Consider the following 14,318-nt stretch of genomic DNA (forward strand, 5'->3'; position numbering starts at 1 on the left):
AGTTACTTACATATTATAAAGGACTCCTTCGCAAGGTTAAAGGGAAACTGCAAAAAACTGTTTGAAATGTGACTTGGTTGTTAGTGAGCAATTGCTAGCAGCCGAAGAAAGCGATGGGGAAGTTCCATCTTGTATCTCGAGGAACTTCTGATTCGATAGTTCGTAACGGCATTGTTGGTGCCAAAACATTCCTTATGGGGTAAAATGATGGATTCATCTACTACCAGAGTCTTTGTCTTCTTGAGAGGTTTCGTTTTCATTCAAAAAGATAAATATTTCAGTCTTCTTTTTCATATTTTCTAACCTCTCTACAATATTATCTTCAACCTGTTGGTTACTTCCTGCATTTTTTTGAACAGTTAGTGGGTAATGGGTAACTCCAAGTCGTCAATACTGAATGGAGCAACTTTATGTGGATAACACTCTAAAAAATCAGTTTTTACTTGCTTGGGGATCATGCTTTAGGCTTGTTATTGAGTGGACTGGTATTTCGGACTACGATCGATGGGACCAGAAACCATTCTTGGTATATCCAGAAGTCTAACCATCACAGTTTCTATTGAGATAAAAACCTCTGGCATACACGATCTTAAGAAAGATAATCTCCTTACTTAACAATCACCAGGCGGGAAATTCGATTGGTGACTGGTTTTTTAGCCGAAAACGGTTCTCTAAAACATCATCTCCGTGAAACAGATTACGACATGCCGCTAGTGTATGGAGGAGAAAGAAAATTTTGTCTAATGGTGTTGGAAGGTTCAAGCTAAGGTTTTTGATCGGGTTTTGGTAGTTTTTAGTGAGACGCGATGGGTTTTACCATAAAATCGATCTGAGCTATAACTATGAACCTCGTGATCTAGCGTCATATTTCAGATTAAGAAGATCTGGAGTCCTCAATAGTTTCCGAGCGTTTTCCGGCATTACTATGTCCAAAAACACAATTTTTTTCTATCTCATAACCCTTAAAAATGTTTTGATAAACCAAATTGTTTCACAAAGATATTTTTACTGTTGTCCATTGTCGATTCAACTTATTACCAACATAATATCCGATATAAATCTAGAATAGTTTATAATACATACCTCAAAATGATTTTATCGTTGGGTAAATCACTTAAATCAACGAAACCGCTGACGGTGTGACTTAGAACCAGATCCCCAGTGGAAAGATGCTGCCCTATACCTCTTCGTCGTCTTACGTTATTCTGTAAACAATAATATTTCATCATGTCTAAATGAAAAAACCTCAAGGATATGTTTCCTTTTTGAATTGTACATTTGAAGATACGATTGATGCTAACATTCTGTAGATTGTTTATAACATATTGAAGTTAAGTTTAAAACAGTTAAAATCACTTTTTGAGCATGTGATAATAGACGTTTGGCCTCTCTATGTACTAGGCTTTAGTAGGACGTTCGCAGAATCTGCAAATCGACTTGTTGATGGTTTATCTTGGAACCACAAACTTTATTGTTCATAAAATTTTAATACAACGCGCATTTTTACAGCTCACAACTAACTACTAACTGTAAACCTTACTAAAAGTACCTACTTGATGATTATAGAAATTCTAATTTTTTGTTGTGATGTTTATCTATACTTTTGAATGATTCGCTGATTCTGGAAATTGATTATTGTAATGCCGAATGTTGTATAAACTACTCAGTTCGCAGTGAGGGGTCTCTTATCTGTTTTTATTGTACAAACCAATTGTTTATATTGAAAAAATTCAATAAAACACTCACCATTTCGGTTATTTTTTCGTTGTATTCACTAATAGCAGCGTCGGTAGGAACGAAAATAGAGAAATTACCATCGGTGAATTTTTCTTCCAGATTTGATGTCGCAATCAAATTTTTAAATTCGTTGGTTTTGATGTCGGTCAAAGTGTCCAAAATGGGTTTGAGATCAGTTTTTTGGTCACAACTACCGCCGTTCTTGCGAGTGTATCCGTAGCAACATTTGTAACGTACAGTGAACGTTTTAAATACTCCGTGGTTGTTTATTCTGGAAAGAAAACAACAATAACTTTATCATGTTTAAAATACAACGGATTTCAATAAATTAAAAAGAAATATTTTTATATCATTCAAATAATATTCAAATAACGCCCTTGGTACTCATCTAAAGTCAAATTGTGGTTTTGCTGGTTTCTTGAGGACAAGACGTTGACAAGGCCTTCAAGTCCATCAATCTCTGTTTTGATTATTTCCCAGAACGTCCCATCTGATTCAGGCGTAATTTGGATTCTCCTGATATGTCCCTTTGTGACTTTTTTCTAGAGGTTTTTAAACCGTCCTTAAAAAAATCTCTGCTTTATGAGGTTTTCAAATGAGGAATTTATGCTATTACACCCTGTATAATAGCTGTAACATCGCCAAAAACTTGGTGAAGTCAATTTTTCCAAAACTGAAGAAAATCGGTCAATTTTCTTTTATGTATGACATATTTCAATGATGAATTTGAAGATCTACAAGTTTGGGGTAAATTTTTTTTTGATGTCGTTTTAAAGAAAATTTCGGAAAAAATTTCACGTAGCTAAGTTGAGATACGAGTTGCCGGGATCAAAATATGCCTTGGAGGTGATTTTTCGATTTTCATTTTTTTCTATTCGTTCAAAGAGTACAAAGATTGTCTAGAAATGTCCCGCCTCAACTTGGAAGATGTCAACCACTCCCCGTATTTACCAAATCTGAACCTCAGCGACTTTTTTCTGTTTCCTAACCTCAAAATTTCACTTACAGGATAAAGATTGTTTTCAAATTACGACATAAACGCCCATTTTCAGTAAAAAAATGACAATTATTGAATGAAATAAATACAAACGTCTAAGAATTAATGGATTAAGTGTTTATGCTGAAAATTGGAAATAATTCTGTTCCCTAACCTCAAAATTTTACTTACAGAATAGAGATTTTTTAAAATTTACGACATAAACGCCCATTTTCAGTAGAAAAATGACAATTATTAAATGAAATGAATACAAACGTCGAAGAATCGATGAATTAAGTGTTTAAGGTGAAAATTGGAAATAATTCTGTTCCTTTACCTCAAAATTTCACTTACAGAATAGAGATTTTTTACAAATTACGACATAAACGCCCATTTTCAGTAGAAAAATGACAATTATTAAATGAAATGAATACAAACTTCTAAGAATCGATGAATTAAGTGAAAATTGAAAATAATAAACAAAATCTTGTTTCTTTACTACAGATCTTATTAGAGAAGCCTCGTATACGTTAATATACGATCACGTTCAGTATAATATTTAAATAACTTTTCATCGATTTTTTTGTTTCCACATAAAAAAGTGGAGAGTGGATGGCATTTTTAACGTCTGCTATGATGATGATCCAATAAGTATCTGGCCTGACCTAGAAATAAAAAGTACACAATCTATACAACATATTTTTCAGGTTTAGTATTTGTTTGGCAGACATCAATAGTGAACGTCACGACGAAATTGGTCATAGTTTTGTAACACATTACTTTTATTTTAAACCAATCTAGAAACTGGATTAGATTTTACTCTGGATGAGACTGCTCCTTCGTTATCGTGAAATATTGGGTAGCAACGTTTAGACGAGACCGTACGACCTGCGAAGACCAACAGAGCAATGGTTTCCATTGAGTGTTTGGCAATGTGCCACAGAAATAAAGCCTTTTTATAACCATGAATGAAACTTAGAACCATCACTTCACACCCAAAACAAAGGGACAATCAAAACAATGAACTGAAAAGGTAGAAACGGCTCCAAAGAAGACGAAGTCCGTTCCATCGACAAACAAGGTCATAGCTTCGGTTTTTTGGAATTCGCGTGGGATTATTTCCATTAATTATCTTGAAAAAGGAAAAACTATTAGAGGCGAGTATTATTGCAAGGTTTGAGCGAAGAAATCAAGCAAAAACGACAGCATTTGGCTAAGGATAAAACGTTGTTTCATCAAGACAGTGCACCAGTTTACTCATAAGTGATTGCAATGGCTAAAATTAATGTATTAAAGTTTGAATTGCTACTTCATACACCCTATTCGCCAGATTTAGCTCCTTCGGATTATTTTTTATTCCTAGGATTAATAAAATGGCTCAGTGGTCAAAGATTTTCCAATGAAGCTAATGGTTTTATTGAGTCTTATTACAAAAAGGAGAATTTTCTTTGCTGGAGCAGGTACTTCTCGGACAATCCTCGTATGTTATTTTACGATATCCAATTATTATTTTTTTTTAAAACATAAGAATTGTGGAGAATTGTCATGGACAAAGTGTATCAGTTCAAAAACATCAATTCCATTCATTTATTTACAGTAATGGTTAAGGAATTGATTATAACAATTATTTAAAATAATTAATTTAATTACTTTACTGTAACCTGCTAAAGAATTAGGAACAATGGTTTGAAGGCCTAAGCGGTCTACTAATCACGATAATTTAAACTTTGGAGGTAATTCCTTTGTTCATTAGATACGATAAAAGGTGGAGGTTTATCAAAAAATTCTATACATCTTTCAAAAGAAATTTTAAGAGATAGAGAAAGAATTATATTGAAACGAAAAGATCTTTATTCTCATTATAATAATCAAAATGACTCTTCAATGGTAAACGAACCACAGACGATTAGTCCGAATATTCCACCAATGAAAAGTTTATTTATAACTAAATAAATTGTCATCATTACAAGCTTTGAATTTTACTACGAGGTCTGGCTATTAAATAACGAGGCCAGGTCGCCCTGTGACTGTTTTAATTCCGGAAACAGTGATCAAAATCAACCAAATTGTGCTTGTACATCGTCTATTGAGCATCCGGTTGATTGCCGAGGTTGTAAATGCTGATAAAGAAACTATTAGGGGAATTACACATGGCAAAAGTCTGTGCGAAGTTGGTGCCCAAAAAATCTGTCTCCTGACCAAAAGCTCTTGCGTTAACGGGTCTGCTCAGATTTTCTTGAAAGTTTAGAACAAGATTTGCTTTGAAATGTACCCAATTTGAGTCGATGGAAGCGGGAAAACGGAGATTCTGAAGACCCTCACCAAAGAATACTTCCAGCACCTCTTGGATCAATAGAAAAAACGTATGGAAAGGGGTGTGGCAAGGGTAGGGGAATATATTAAAGGGCAGCATTCGAATATATAATAATTTTTAACCAGCCGTTATTTAATAGCCAGACTTCGTATTTCAAGTTTGGCCTTTCCAAACCTACAAAGAGCAAATCAAACGGGAGTAAATAGTTTCTTTATCTAATCTAGACGAATTGGATGCATTTTTTTAAAGTTTTTTAAAGTTTAAATTGATACTTCATACACCGTATTCGCCAGATTTAGCCCCCTCGGAATATTTTTGATTTCCAAACTTGAGAAAATGGTTCGTTGGTCAAAGATTTTCCAACAATGAAGAGTTAACTTATTGAACATCGCTGAAAAAATTGTATAGAGCTAAAAGAAGATCGCAATGAATATATTTTTTTCCAAAATTTTTGTTTTTTCTTTTTTCGATCAGATACTTTCGAGACCATCCTCCAACCTCTACTCAATGTTTCACTTGAATATCGGTTAATCGGTGTGACAACTTTTTACATTTTACCCAATGGTTTCCAATTGTATGGCTTAGAACCTCCAAGGGCTGCTCCAACCCTTCTGGATCCATCATCGTAGAGCAATTGTACTTTCGCTAGAATTGCGACTTGTTTAAATTGATGCTTCAGAATTTTTACATATAAAAACCGACATTACTTCTAAGACACATAATATCTACCACTTAGCAATAGAAGAAAGCTCAATAATGATAATTCCGTCTACGAAGTACTCGTCCACGACATGGAACACGAAACCGGTCCTGTTCTGTTATAATGGAAGTCTAAAATTCCGCGAATACGCCGGTTCATTTGATATTTATTTTGACAATTATTTTTATGAAAGCTGAGTCTCCGATATGTTTGTTTATATACAGCGGAGAGTTGTTTTATTATTTTTTTTCTAACTAATTTCTAATTTTAACTAATTCCACCGCTGGAAAACTTTTTAAAAATTTTTAAAAACCTATAAGAAAAGATTTATAGAAAACGAAGCACGAGAAACAACACAGTTTTCGGTCACTTAGATTGACGATTTGAAACACTGACCAGTCTGTAATTTTTCAGAGAACACTCGTACATACATACCGAGCTAATAAAAAGTCACCTTGTTATTAACCAGCCCTCGTATTTTTAATAACACGTAGATTGCTTAATCATAAATAACCTCACGTGATTATAATATTGTTAATATTTTTTTTAATCACAATATTATTTCCACATAGTTTAACCTAGTTGTAGTAATAATTATAAAAAAATAAACTAGTTACGTGCGGTAATTAAATTTATTTTGTCGATTCAAACATTTGAATAATGATTCATGTCCTTTTTTAATAGATTGAAAATTATCGATATTCCTGAGTAAAAAAATATTAATATTTTTTCAAACTAACCCTCTAATTAATTTATACAAGTTGTACAATAAATTTGAGTGGCATATAGAGCAAAATCAACCAGAAAAAATGATTTTACAACATTTTCTATAACTTATTCCAAAAATTTTTCTCAGTATTTCTTACTCGTCTTGTAATACCTCGATAATCAACAAAGTAAAATCGATTAGTTAAATAATCCATCTATTAGAAGTATTATTAATCATTTGAGATACATGAACGTGTTCTGCGCGCTCTTTCCATGACGTACTATGACCCAAGTTATAGAACTAGTGGTTTTAAATTAGAACACAGAAAATAGTCTCGATAAATTGATTTTCTGGGCAGGCAAACTCGATTTTTATAAGCCACGTATGCTTGTCGAATTGGTCTTGTATATCTTGCTCTAGGTAGGATTATGTTAGAAATCTTGGAAGAACGTTTACCTTGGTGGTATCATTAAAGCAAATCAAGTCAACGATCTGTCTTCAATGCTTTCATCTAACCAAGTTTCTGACCTCTATAAGTCCAATCGGTCTCTTCTGAATTGAACATCTTTAGGGTATGCTTGGAATCCGAGCTCCGAATGAATAATCAATACTCCAAAGTTGGACAAATCTGGACTTTGTAGAGGTTAAGAAGCTTTTTGGTGTTAAACTGGTCTCTAAGTTTTTGTGAAAGCACAAGAGAATTATGAGTGGTGCTTGCCGTGTGGAGATTCCTGTGGATATTGATCTTGAATTCCTGAAGGTTGTAGCGTTCGCGAAAAAGGTGTCTTGCTAGTTGATTCCATATGCTTGCACTATTCCACAGAAAAGAGTCTTTATAAATTGATCTTCTAGGTAGAAAAACTCGATTTTTATAAGCCACGTATGCTTGTCGAATTGGTCTTGTTTATCTTGCTCTAGGTAGGATTATGTTAGACATCTAGGAAGAACATTTGCCTTGGTGGTATCATTAAAGCAAATCAAGTCAACGATCTCTCTTCAATGCTTTCATCTAACCAAGTTTCTGACCTCTATAAGTCCAATCGGTCTCTTCTGAATTGAGTCGAACATCTTCAGGATATGCTTGGGATCCGAGCTCCGAATGAATAATCAATACTTCAAAGATGGACGAATCTGTGCTTTGTAAAGGTTAAGAAGCTTTTTGGTGTTAAGCAGGACTCTATGTTTTTGTGAAACTTCCTTGGCTAATTCGGCCACATGACTACTTAATGACTTACTACTCCTAACCTCTATACTTAAGAGTAAAAGTTAACTGCATTCAGTTAAGCGTAACGGGGTGAGTAGATACCGAGTTAATAGATTATTTTCTGGATTTTTCGAACCCTCTACTTCTTCAGGACTCGAAATGAATAACAATACACTATAATAGAGTGCGATTTTGTAGAGTATAGAAATAGTTTGCTGTAGGGTTGGTCGGAAGGTTGTGGTAAGCAAATACTACTCCCGTCGTTAGTCGTTCTCTTCGGCGATTCCCGATCTCTCGCTGAAGTTTAGTCGGTATTTCACAATATCTGCCTGATCACGTCTATCACGCTGATTGATTAATCTAGTCCAATTGAAATCTATTCGTCAAAACGAACATTGATCCAGAACTGTTGCAATAAAACCCAAATCTATAGGAAAATCAGTTCAAAATATCTTTAAACTCAATCAGAAATTGTCTCCCCTAATCAGATCCACCAAGGATAAAATATCCAATGAACACCATAGTGTGTATGAAATCCCCTGCTCAGATTGTCCCCGTTCTTATATTGGCCAAATAAATCGACGTATATCCGTCAGGGGAAAGGAACATTTTTTGCTTAATACTAATTTTGAAATTCTTCTTAATCCGATTACACTGAAAACCGCGAGATTTCGAACTTCACATATTTAAGACGCGCGCATGAAACACAAAACCCTCCAATGAGTCCTCTATATTTACAAGGACTAGCGACTAGTTAGCTAACCAATTAGCCTAAAACCAGCAATGATAGTGTTGGTGTTCACGGTGTTTTCATACGTTCATTTCCACGAAGAAATTCCAAGCAGTAGGCTTTGGAATCAATGAAAAATGGGTGATTCGTTGCTTGGAGGGGACAGATTAAGATCTCGGAATTCTTATCAATGAGTGGATAACCACCCTAGTCCCAAAACTCTTCTGATAATGGCTTAAAAGTGGGTTTACATCTAAACTTGATTTTAGGTCCCTCTAAAAGACAAAACCCTCCAATAAATCCTCTATATCCACAATGGCAAGACGACTAGCTAACCAATTAGCAATGATGGTGTTGGTGTTCACGGTGTTTTCGATACTTTCATATCTACGAAGAAATTCCAAGCAGTAGGCCTTGGAATCAATGAAAAAGGGGTGGTTCGTTGCTTAGAGGAGACATATTCAGACCTTGGAATGTAGGTCTATAGATAGATAGAAAAATTAGTTTAAATAATCATCAAAATGATCAAAAATCTAGTTAAAAGATAAATCATCAATGATATAACTTACTTGGTAATGCATTCGTATTTGTTGGCAGTTTCGTAGCAATTCGATAAGCTGATAGATGTCGAGAACAAATCTGGAAGAGATTTCGGTGCTTTAGTGGTACTATTTTTTTGTGCTTCATCGTTATTTTCATCTTCATCGCTTTCGTCGTCGTCGTCGTCGGTGCTTTCTTCTCGCTCAATACAAACGTTTTTTCTGAAAACAAAATAAAAATATATAACGATTTTATATATTTAAAACAGATTATTCATTTATCTACATGGTTTTAAAAAAGTGGTGAATCGTAATAAATTGAAGAATAAAAATAAATTCGACTTAGAAGACTAAGAACGGCCGTACGCCATATCACAAAATTACAGCGTCAGGAATAAAAAATCATCAAGACAAAAGTAGCCCCGAGAAACACGTAGAAATTATTTTCAGAATTATAGATCTACCACTAGAGGGCCTGTTTTGAAAATATAGAATTAAAAAGCAAATTTTTTTCAAATTTACCCAATTAACTTGCTATTCTTAATTTTTCTTCAAGCATATATTCGATTGAAAATTCATTCTGTATGAAAAAATCTTAGGTTGGCTTGCCTGCTATAATTTATACTATTCTGAATCTTATTATTTCCGCTAGATGGCGTTATCCAAATATAAAACCAATATTACTAACGATGAGATCGAATCATTAAATAAACCACGTAAACATCTAACAATTAACAACTTAGATAATTAACTAGGTAATTAGTGACGTCCTAGGTGTTCAAAAATTATTTTCTACATATGAAATCAGTCGCTGATTGGTGTATAGGACAATGGCTGCCATTAAAATATTTCCTATCGCCTGTATTCTTGTCGTTCATCTATTGGTATAAACTGGATCTTTTATTCGTCCTCACCAATAAAAATTTAAGCGAGCTAGGTCTGGATATCTGGGTGGCTAAATAAATAAACTTCCACGCCTTATACATCTACATTTTTTATTAATGGAAACAATTTAACAACGCCCTCTAGCATTCACGTGTATAATTAAATTACTTAGAATTTATATATTTTGTATTCCTGAACAAGAACTATTTCAAACAACGTCAAGTTTATACAAATCGACTAAACAGAACCGGACTTACAGGCATTTTTTCATAACACGTTTCCTACTCTCCCCCACGTTTTATTTGAAGAGATGAAATAAAAAACGGGCATAATATAGTTAAAGATTTCGATTGTGCCACTTGAATAAACTTAAAACAAACAAAAGGAATTCTTTTTTTGTTTGATTTGATATGTGACATATCGCAGAGTCGTGGTGGAGAATGATTCGTCTTCTACGATTGGTTTCCCTGATTTTTTCAAGCACTTCTGGCAAACAAAAGCTGGTATACCATTCAGGATTGATAGTACTACATTCCTCTAAAAATAAGCGACCATTTGCTTCGACGTGTTTTGTGCGCGAACAACTTTTATTGGATTTGAGCCCTCGAGGATAACAGACAGCATGAATAACCTCCAAAGTTTTCTGGACATAGTTGGGATACACAATAAGTTTATGAGAATCGCAACCTAACCTAATCACCGCAAATTAAAATTTCAGGATTCAAATCTATCATAAAATAGTGAAGAGATTGAACTGATACCAAAGTTTGACTATCAGGAAACTTGATTATGTGGAGACTGCTCATCAGACGTAGAAATCAAGTGCCGGATACCAAAAGCAAGAAGCTCATTCAAGGAATTCAAAAAAGTGTTTACGAATTTTGACTTTGACCTCAACCTCAAAATAAAATTAACAAAATGCCACGTATGGAATGCGGTATGGAAAGCTGGATACTGAGAGTTAACACTACGAACAGATTGAAGACATTTGAGACGTGGATCCGCCAAAGAATTCTGAGAATTCCATGGAGGATATGACAGTGAATTGCTGGACACGATACAACGCAAAAAAACATATTTGGGTGATACGGAGCGAGAGATAAGATTTGCTTCAGCTCTTGGAGGAAGAAAAAATAGTTTCTCCACAATATTAAAGGATAAGAACCATTAATTTAGGTTAGTTATCACATTGGTCGTTAATTCGATAAACCATGCGACCATTTGCTTCCAAGTGCTTCGTGCTCGAACAACTTTTGCTGGATTTGGTTCATCTTGAAAGACCCATATTGTTGATTGTTTTTTCAAATACAGCGATTAAATTTTTCCAGCATTTCTTCTTTATGCGGTATCCAACGCGAATTAATTCGAAAAACCAGCGAAACAACGTGGCTCAAGAAGGTGCTTTATCACCAAAAGTCGAAGCGACTTGATCGGGAAACTATTGTTGGTTCAAATCGCGTTCAAAATCATATTAAATCATCTCTCGATTTAATTCCATTTTTTGACCAAGATGAATGTTCCAAGTATCTGTAAACAAATCAAATAACACTTGAATGAAAACTCGTTCTGAATACCACCATTAAAAATGTCAAATTTCATAATGTCAATGTCAGAATTGACGTATTCACATCAGTGTTGCCATATCTCAAAATTTAAATTGCAGTCTTCGTATAATCTGTTCTCGAGTTATAGTCGACGTCTGTTTTTAGTTGATCACTCGGTACTTTATTTTTTTTAATTAAAACACATTTTTTTAGTAATTTTTGTATATCATTCCAGTAATTCGGCATATTTTCTAAACTGTTTTTATTGACATCACTTATTTAGATTTTAAATCTCATTAAACTAAAAACAAAGACAGGATGGATGTTTTTATGTGGATTACCAACCGTACAAAATGAATTGTATGGTAACTAAATTTCTGTTGTTCTACATACGAATATATGTAATTAGATATAACATTTCTAAACTTTCTATTCGTTCATAAATTTTCAACTTTTACTTAATAATAAATATAATTTGAAGAGATGATGGTTAGGTTAGGTTATGACTACTACTACTACTTCCTTCACTATCTACTTCACTATTTACTATCGTAGTACGGTCCATGAATAGACAAACATAACAAGAAACGTCATAAATAAAAAAAAAGTTTTCGGAACGTCTGACTGAAGTTTCTGTGCCACCATATAAAAATACGAAGCATCTTTAGTCAAAATATTCGTACACCGCCTCTTAAATTTCATCGTGGCTGTTTAATTTTTTCACCCCTTAACTCAGCCTTCACTTTGTCGAAGAGAACCAGATCAGGGCTAAATGGTGGGTATTCAATATCTGTGAAAAGCTTGAGCAGCCATGAAAAGAGAAGCAGTGTGGACTGGAGCATCGTCATGAAACGGTTTGAAACTATTTGTAACTGTTTCTAACCGTTTCTAACTGTTTGTTTCTAGCGGTTTCTAACTGATCCTAACCGTTTCTAACTGATCCTAACTGTTTCTTACTGTTTCTAACTGATTCTAACTGTTTCTAACCGTTTCAAACTGTTTCTAACCGTTTCTTACTGATTCTAACAGTTTCTAACCGATTCTAACTGATCCTAACCGTTTCTAACTAACCCTAATCGTTTCTAACTGACCCTAACCGTTTCTAACTGATCCTAACTGTTTCTTACTGTTTCTAACTGATTCTAACTGTTTCTAACCGTTTCAAACTGTTTCTAACGGTTTCTAACTGTTTCTAACGGTTTTTAACTGATCCCAACCGTTTCTAACTGATCTTAACCGTTTATAACTGATTCTAACTGCTTCTAACTGATTCTAACTGTTTCTAACTGTTTCTAACCGTTTCTAACTGTTTCTAACTGTTTCTAACTGTTTGTTTCTAGCGGTTTCTAGCTGATTCTAACCGTTTCTAACTGATCCTAACCGTTCCTAACTGACCCTAACCGTTTCTAACTGATCCTAACTGTTTCTAACCGTTTCTAACGGATTCTAACTGTTTCTAACTGATTCTAACTGTTTCTAACCGCTTCTAACTGTTTCTAACCGTTTCTTACTGATTCTAACTGTTTCTAACCGATTCTAACTGATCCTAACTGTTTCTAACTAACCCTAACCGTTTCTAACTGACCCTAACCGTTTCTAACTGATCCTAACTGTTTCTTACTGTTTCTAACTGATTCTAACTGTTTCTAACCGTTTCAAACTGTTTCTAACGGTTTCTAACTGTTTCTAACGGTTTTTAACTGATCCCAACCGTTTCTAACTGATCCTAACCGTTTATAACTGATCCTAACTGTTTCTAACTGATTCTAACTGTTTCTAACCGTTTCTAACTGTTTCTTACTGTTTGTAACTTTTTTGTTCTTCACAAAAGTAAGTGCCTATGATTCCTCGCACTGACGAGGCAGCTCATAATGTCACGTGTCCATCAAGACCATCAAGATAGAAATGAGCTTCATCCGATAACAAGATATTGGTCAACGTTAGAAAGCGCTCAATCATCTGGTTTTCGAAGTCAAGCATCTTGAAGCTTCTATTCTTGTAACCCAACCTAACCAATTTTGTAAAGGTGCAGCACCAAATCTTCATGTGAAATGGTCAATGTACGTTTAAAGCAATAACAAGTTTTCGAAAAAACAAGTCAGGTTTGTGATGAATACTTTCTAGATTTTAGAGACCCGGATTTTGGTTTATCTAGTTTATCTAACCATTTTTTCAGTCAATCAAACGCCTGACTCGTAATTTAAATGATATTGCAGCCGCTATGATTCACGCAATCAGCAATACAAAGGTGGACTTTCTTTTGAGACATCTTGTAGATACTATAATAAATTATGAAACTAAACATCAGAACACAATGTACGTACAAGGACTTTCCCAATAACCATCGTATTATTTCAATAAAAATGATATTAGTATAAGTCATAGAAGACATAATACATCATCCAAATATTTCTAAAATATAAAACACCTAAAAACGAAAGAAGTTATATTATATAACAAGTATCTTGTAATTATCATGGCACTGTTTACATAGGACAGTCATCACATTGTTTACAATTTAGATTAAAAGATCATCAATATGATAAAAGAGATAAAACTGTATTAATGCACCACGAAGTGTTAAAAAAAACGAAGATCAAAAAATTCTCGAAACAGAATCAAATACGCGAAAATTTTTAGAAATGGTTGCATAGGAATGAGAAAGCTGTAAATGATGAAAGAGACCTGAAAAAATCAAGTCAAATTTATAGTTCTACTTTATAGATTTCAATGCAACAACTTAATTAGCACTGCTACAGTTTTTTCCAGGTACTAGACTGATTGGAATCAAAAATCGGTGGCCGAACATCCAACACGGTTCATGCTGTGTACTTAGTTCTATATATATCATCAAATATATTACAAGTGTTCCATTAAATCATTACAGATGTATCTCGATTTATATTTGGAGGTCTACCACTTGATGTGATTTTTTTAAATTCATTTGACTGATTCAAGTTAATTAAAAAAAACAAATGAT

The 14,318-nt window shown here is 34.1% G+C and overlaps 1 protein-coding gene across 1 annotated transcript in view; it reads right to left on the minus strand.

Moving 5' to 3' along the window:
- The window catches only part of LOC130449991 (transforming growth factor-beta-induced protein ig-h3), a 52,079-nt gene that overhangs the window by 19,672 nt on the left and 18,089 nt on the right, over nucleotides 1–14,318 (minus strand). Inside the window, exons 3-5 of the mRNA XM_056788150.1 lie at nucleotides 8,940–9,131; nucleotides 1,747–2,008; nucleotides 1,084–1,205 (exon numbers count right to left, since the gene is read on the minus strand). Of these exons, the coding sequence (XP_056644128.1) occupies nucleotides 1,084–1,205; nucleotides 1,747–2,008; nucleotides 8,940–9,131 (576 nt within the window). The remainder of the gene's footprint in view (nucleotides 1–1,083; nucleotides 1,206–1,746; nucleotides 2,009–8,939; nucleotides 9,132–14,318) is intronic.

This window comes from Diorhabda sublineata, chromosome 10, assembly GCF_026230105.1.
Source record: "Diorhabda sublineata isolate icDioSubl1.1 chromosome 10, icDioSubl1.1, whole genome shotgun sequence".
Lineage (NCBI taxonomy): Eukaryota > Metazoa > Arthropoda > Insecta > Coleoptera > Chrysomelidae > Diorhabda > Diorhabda sublineata.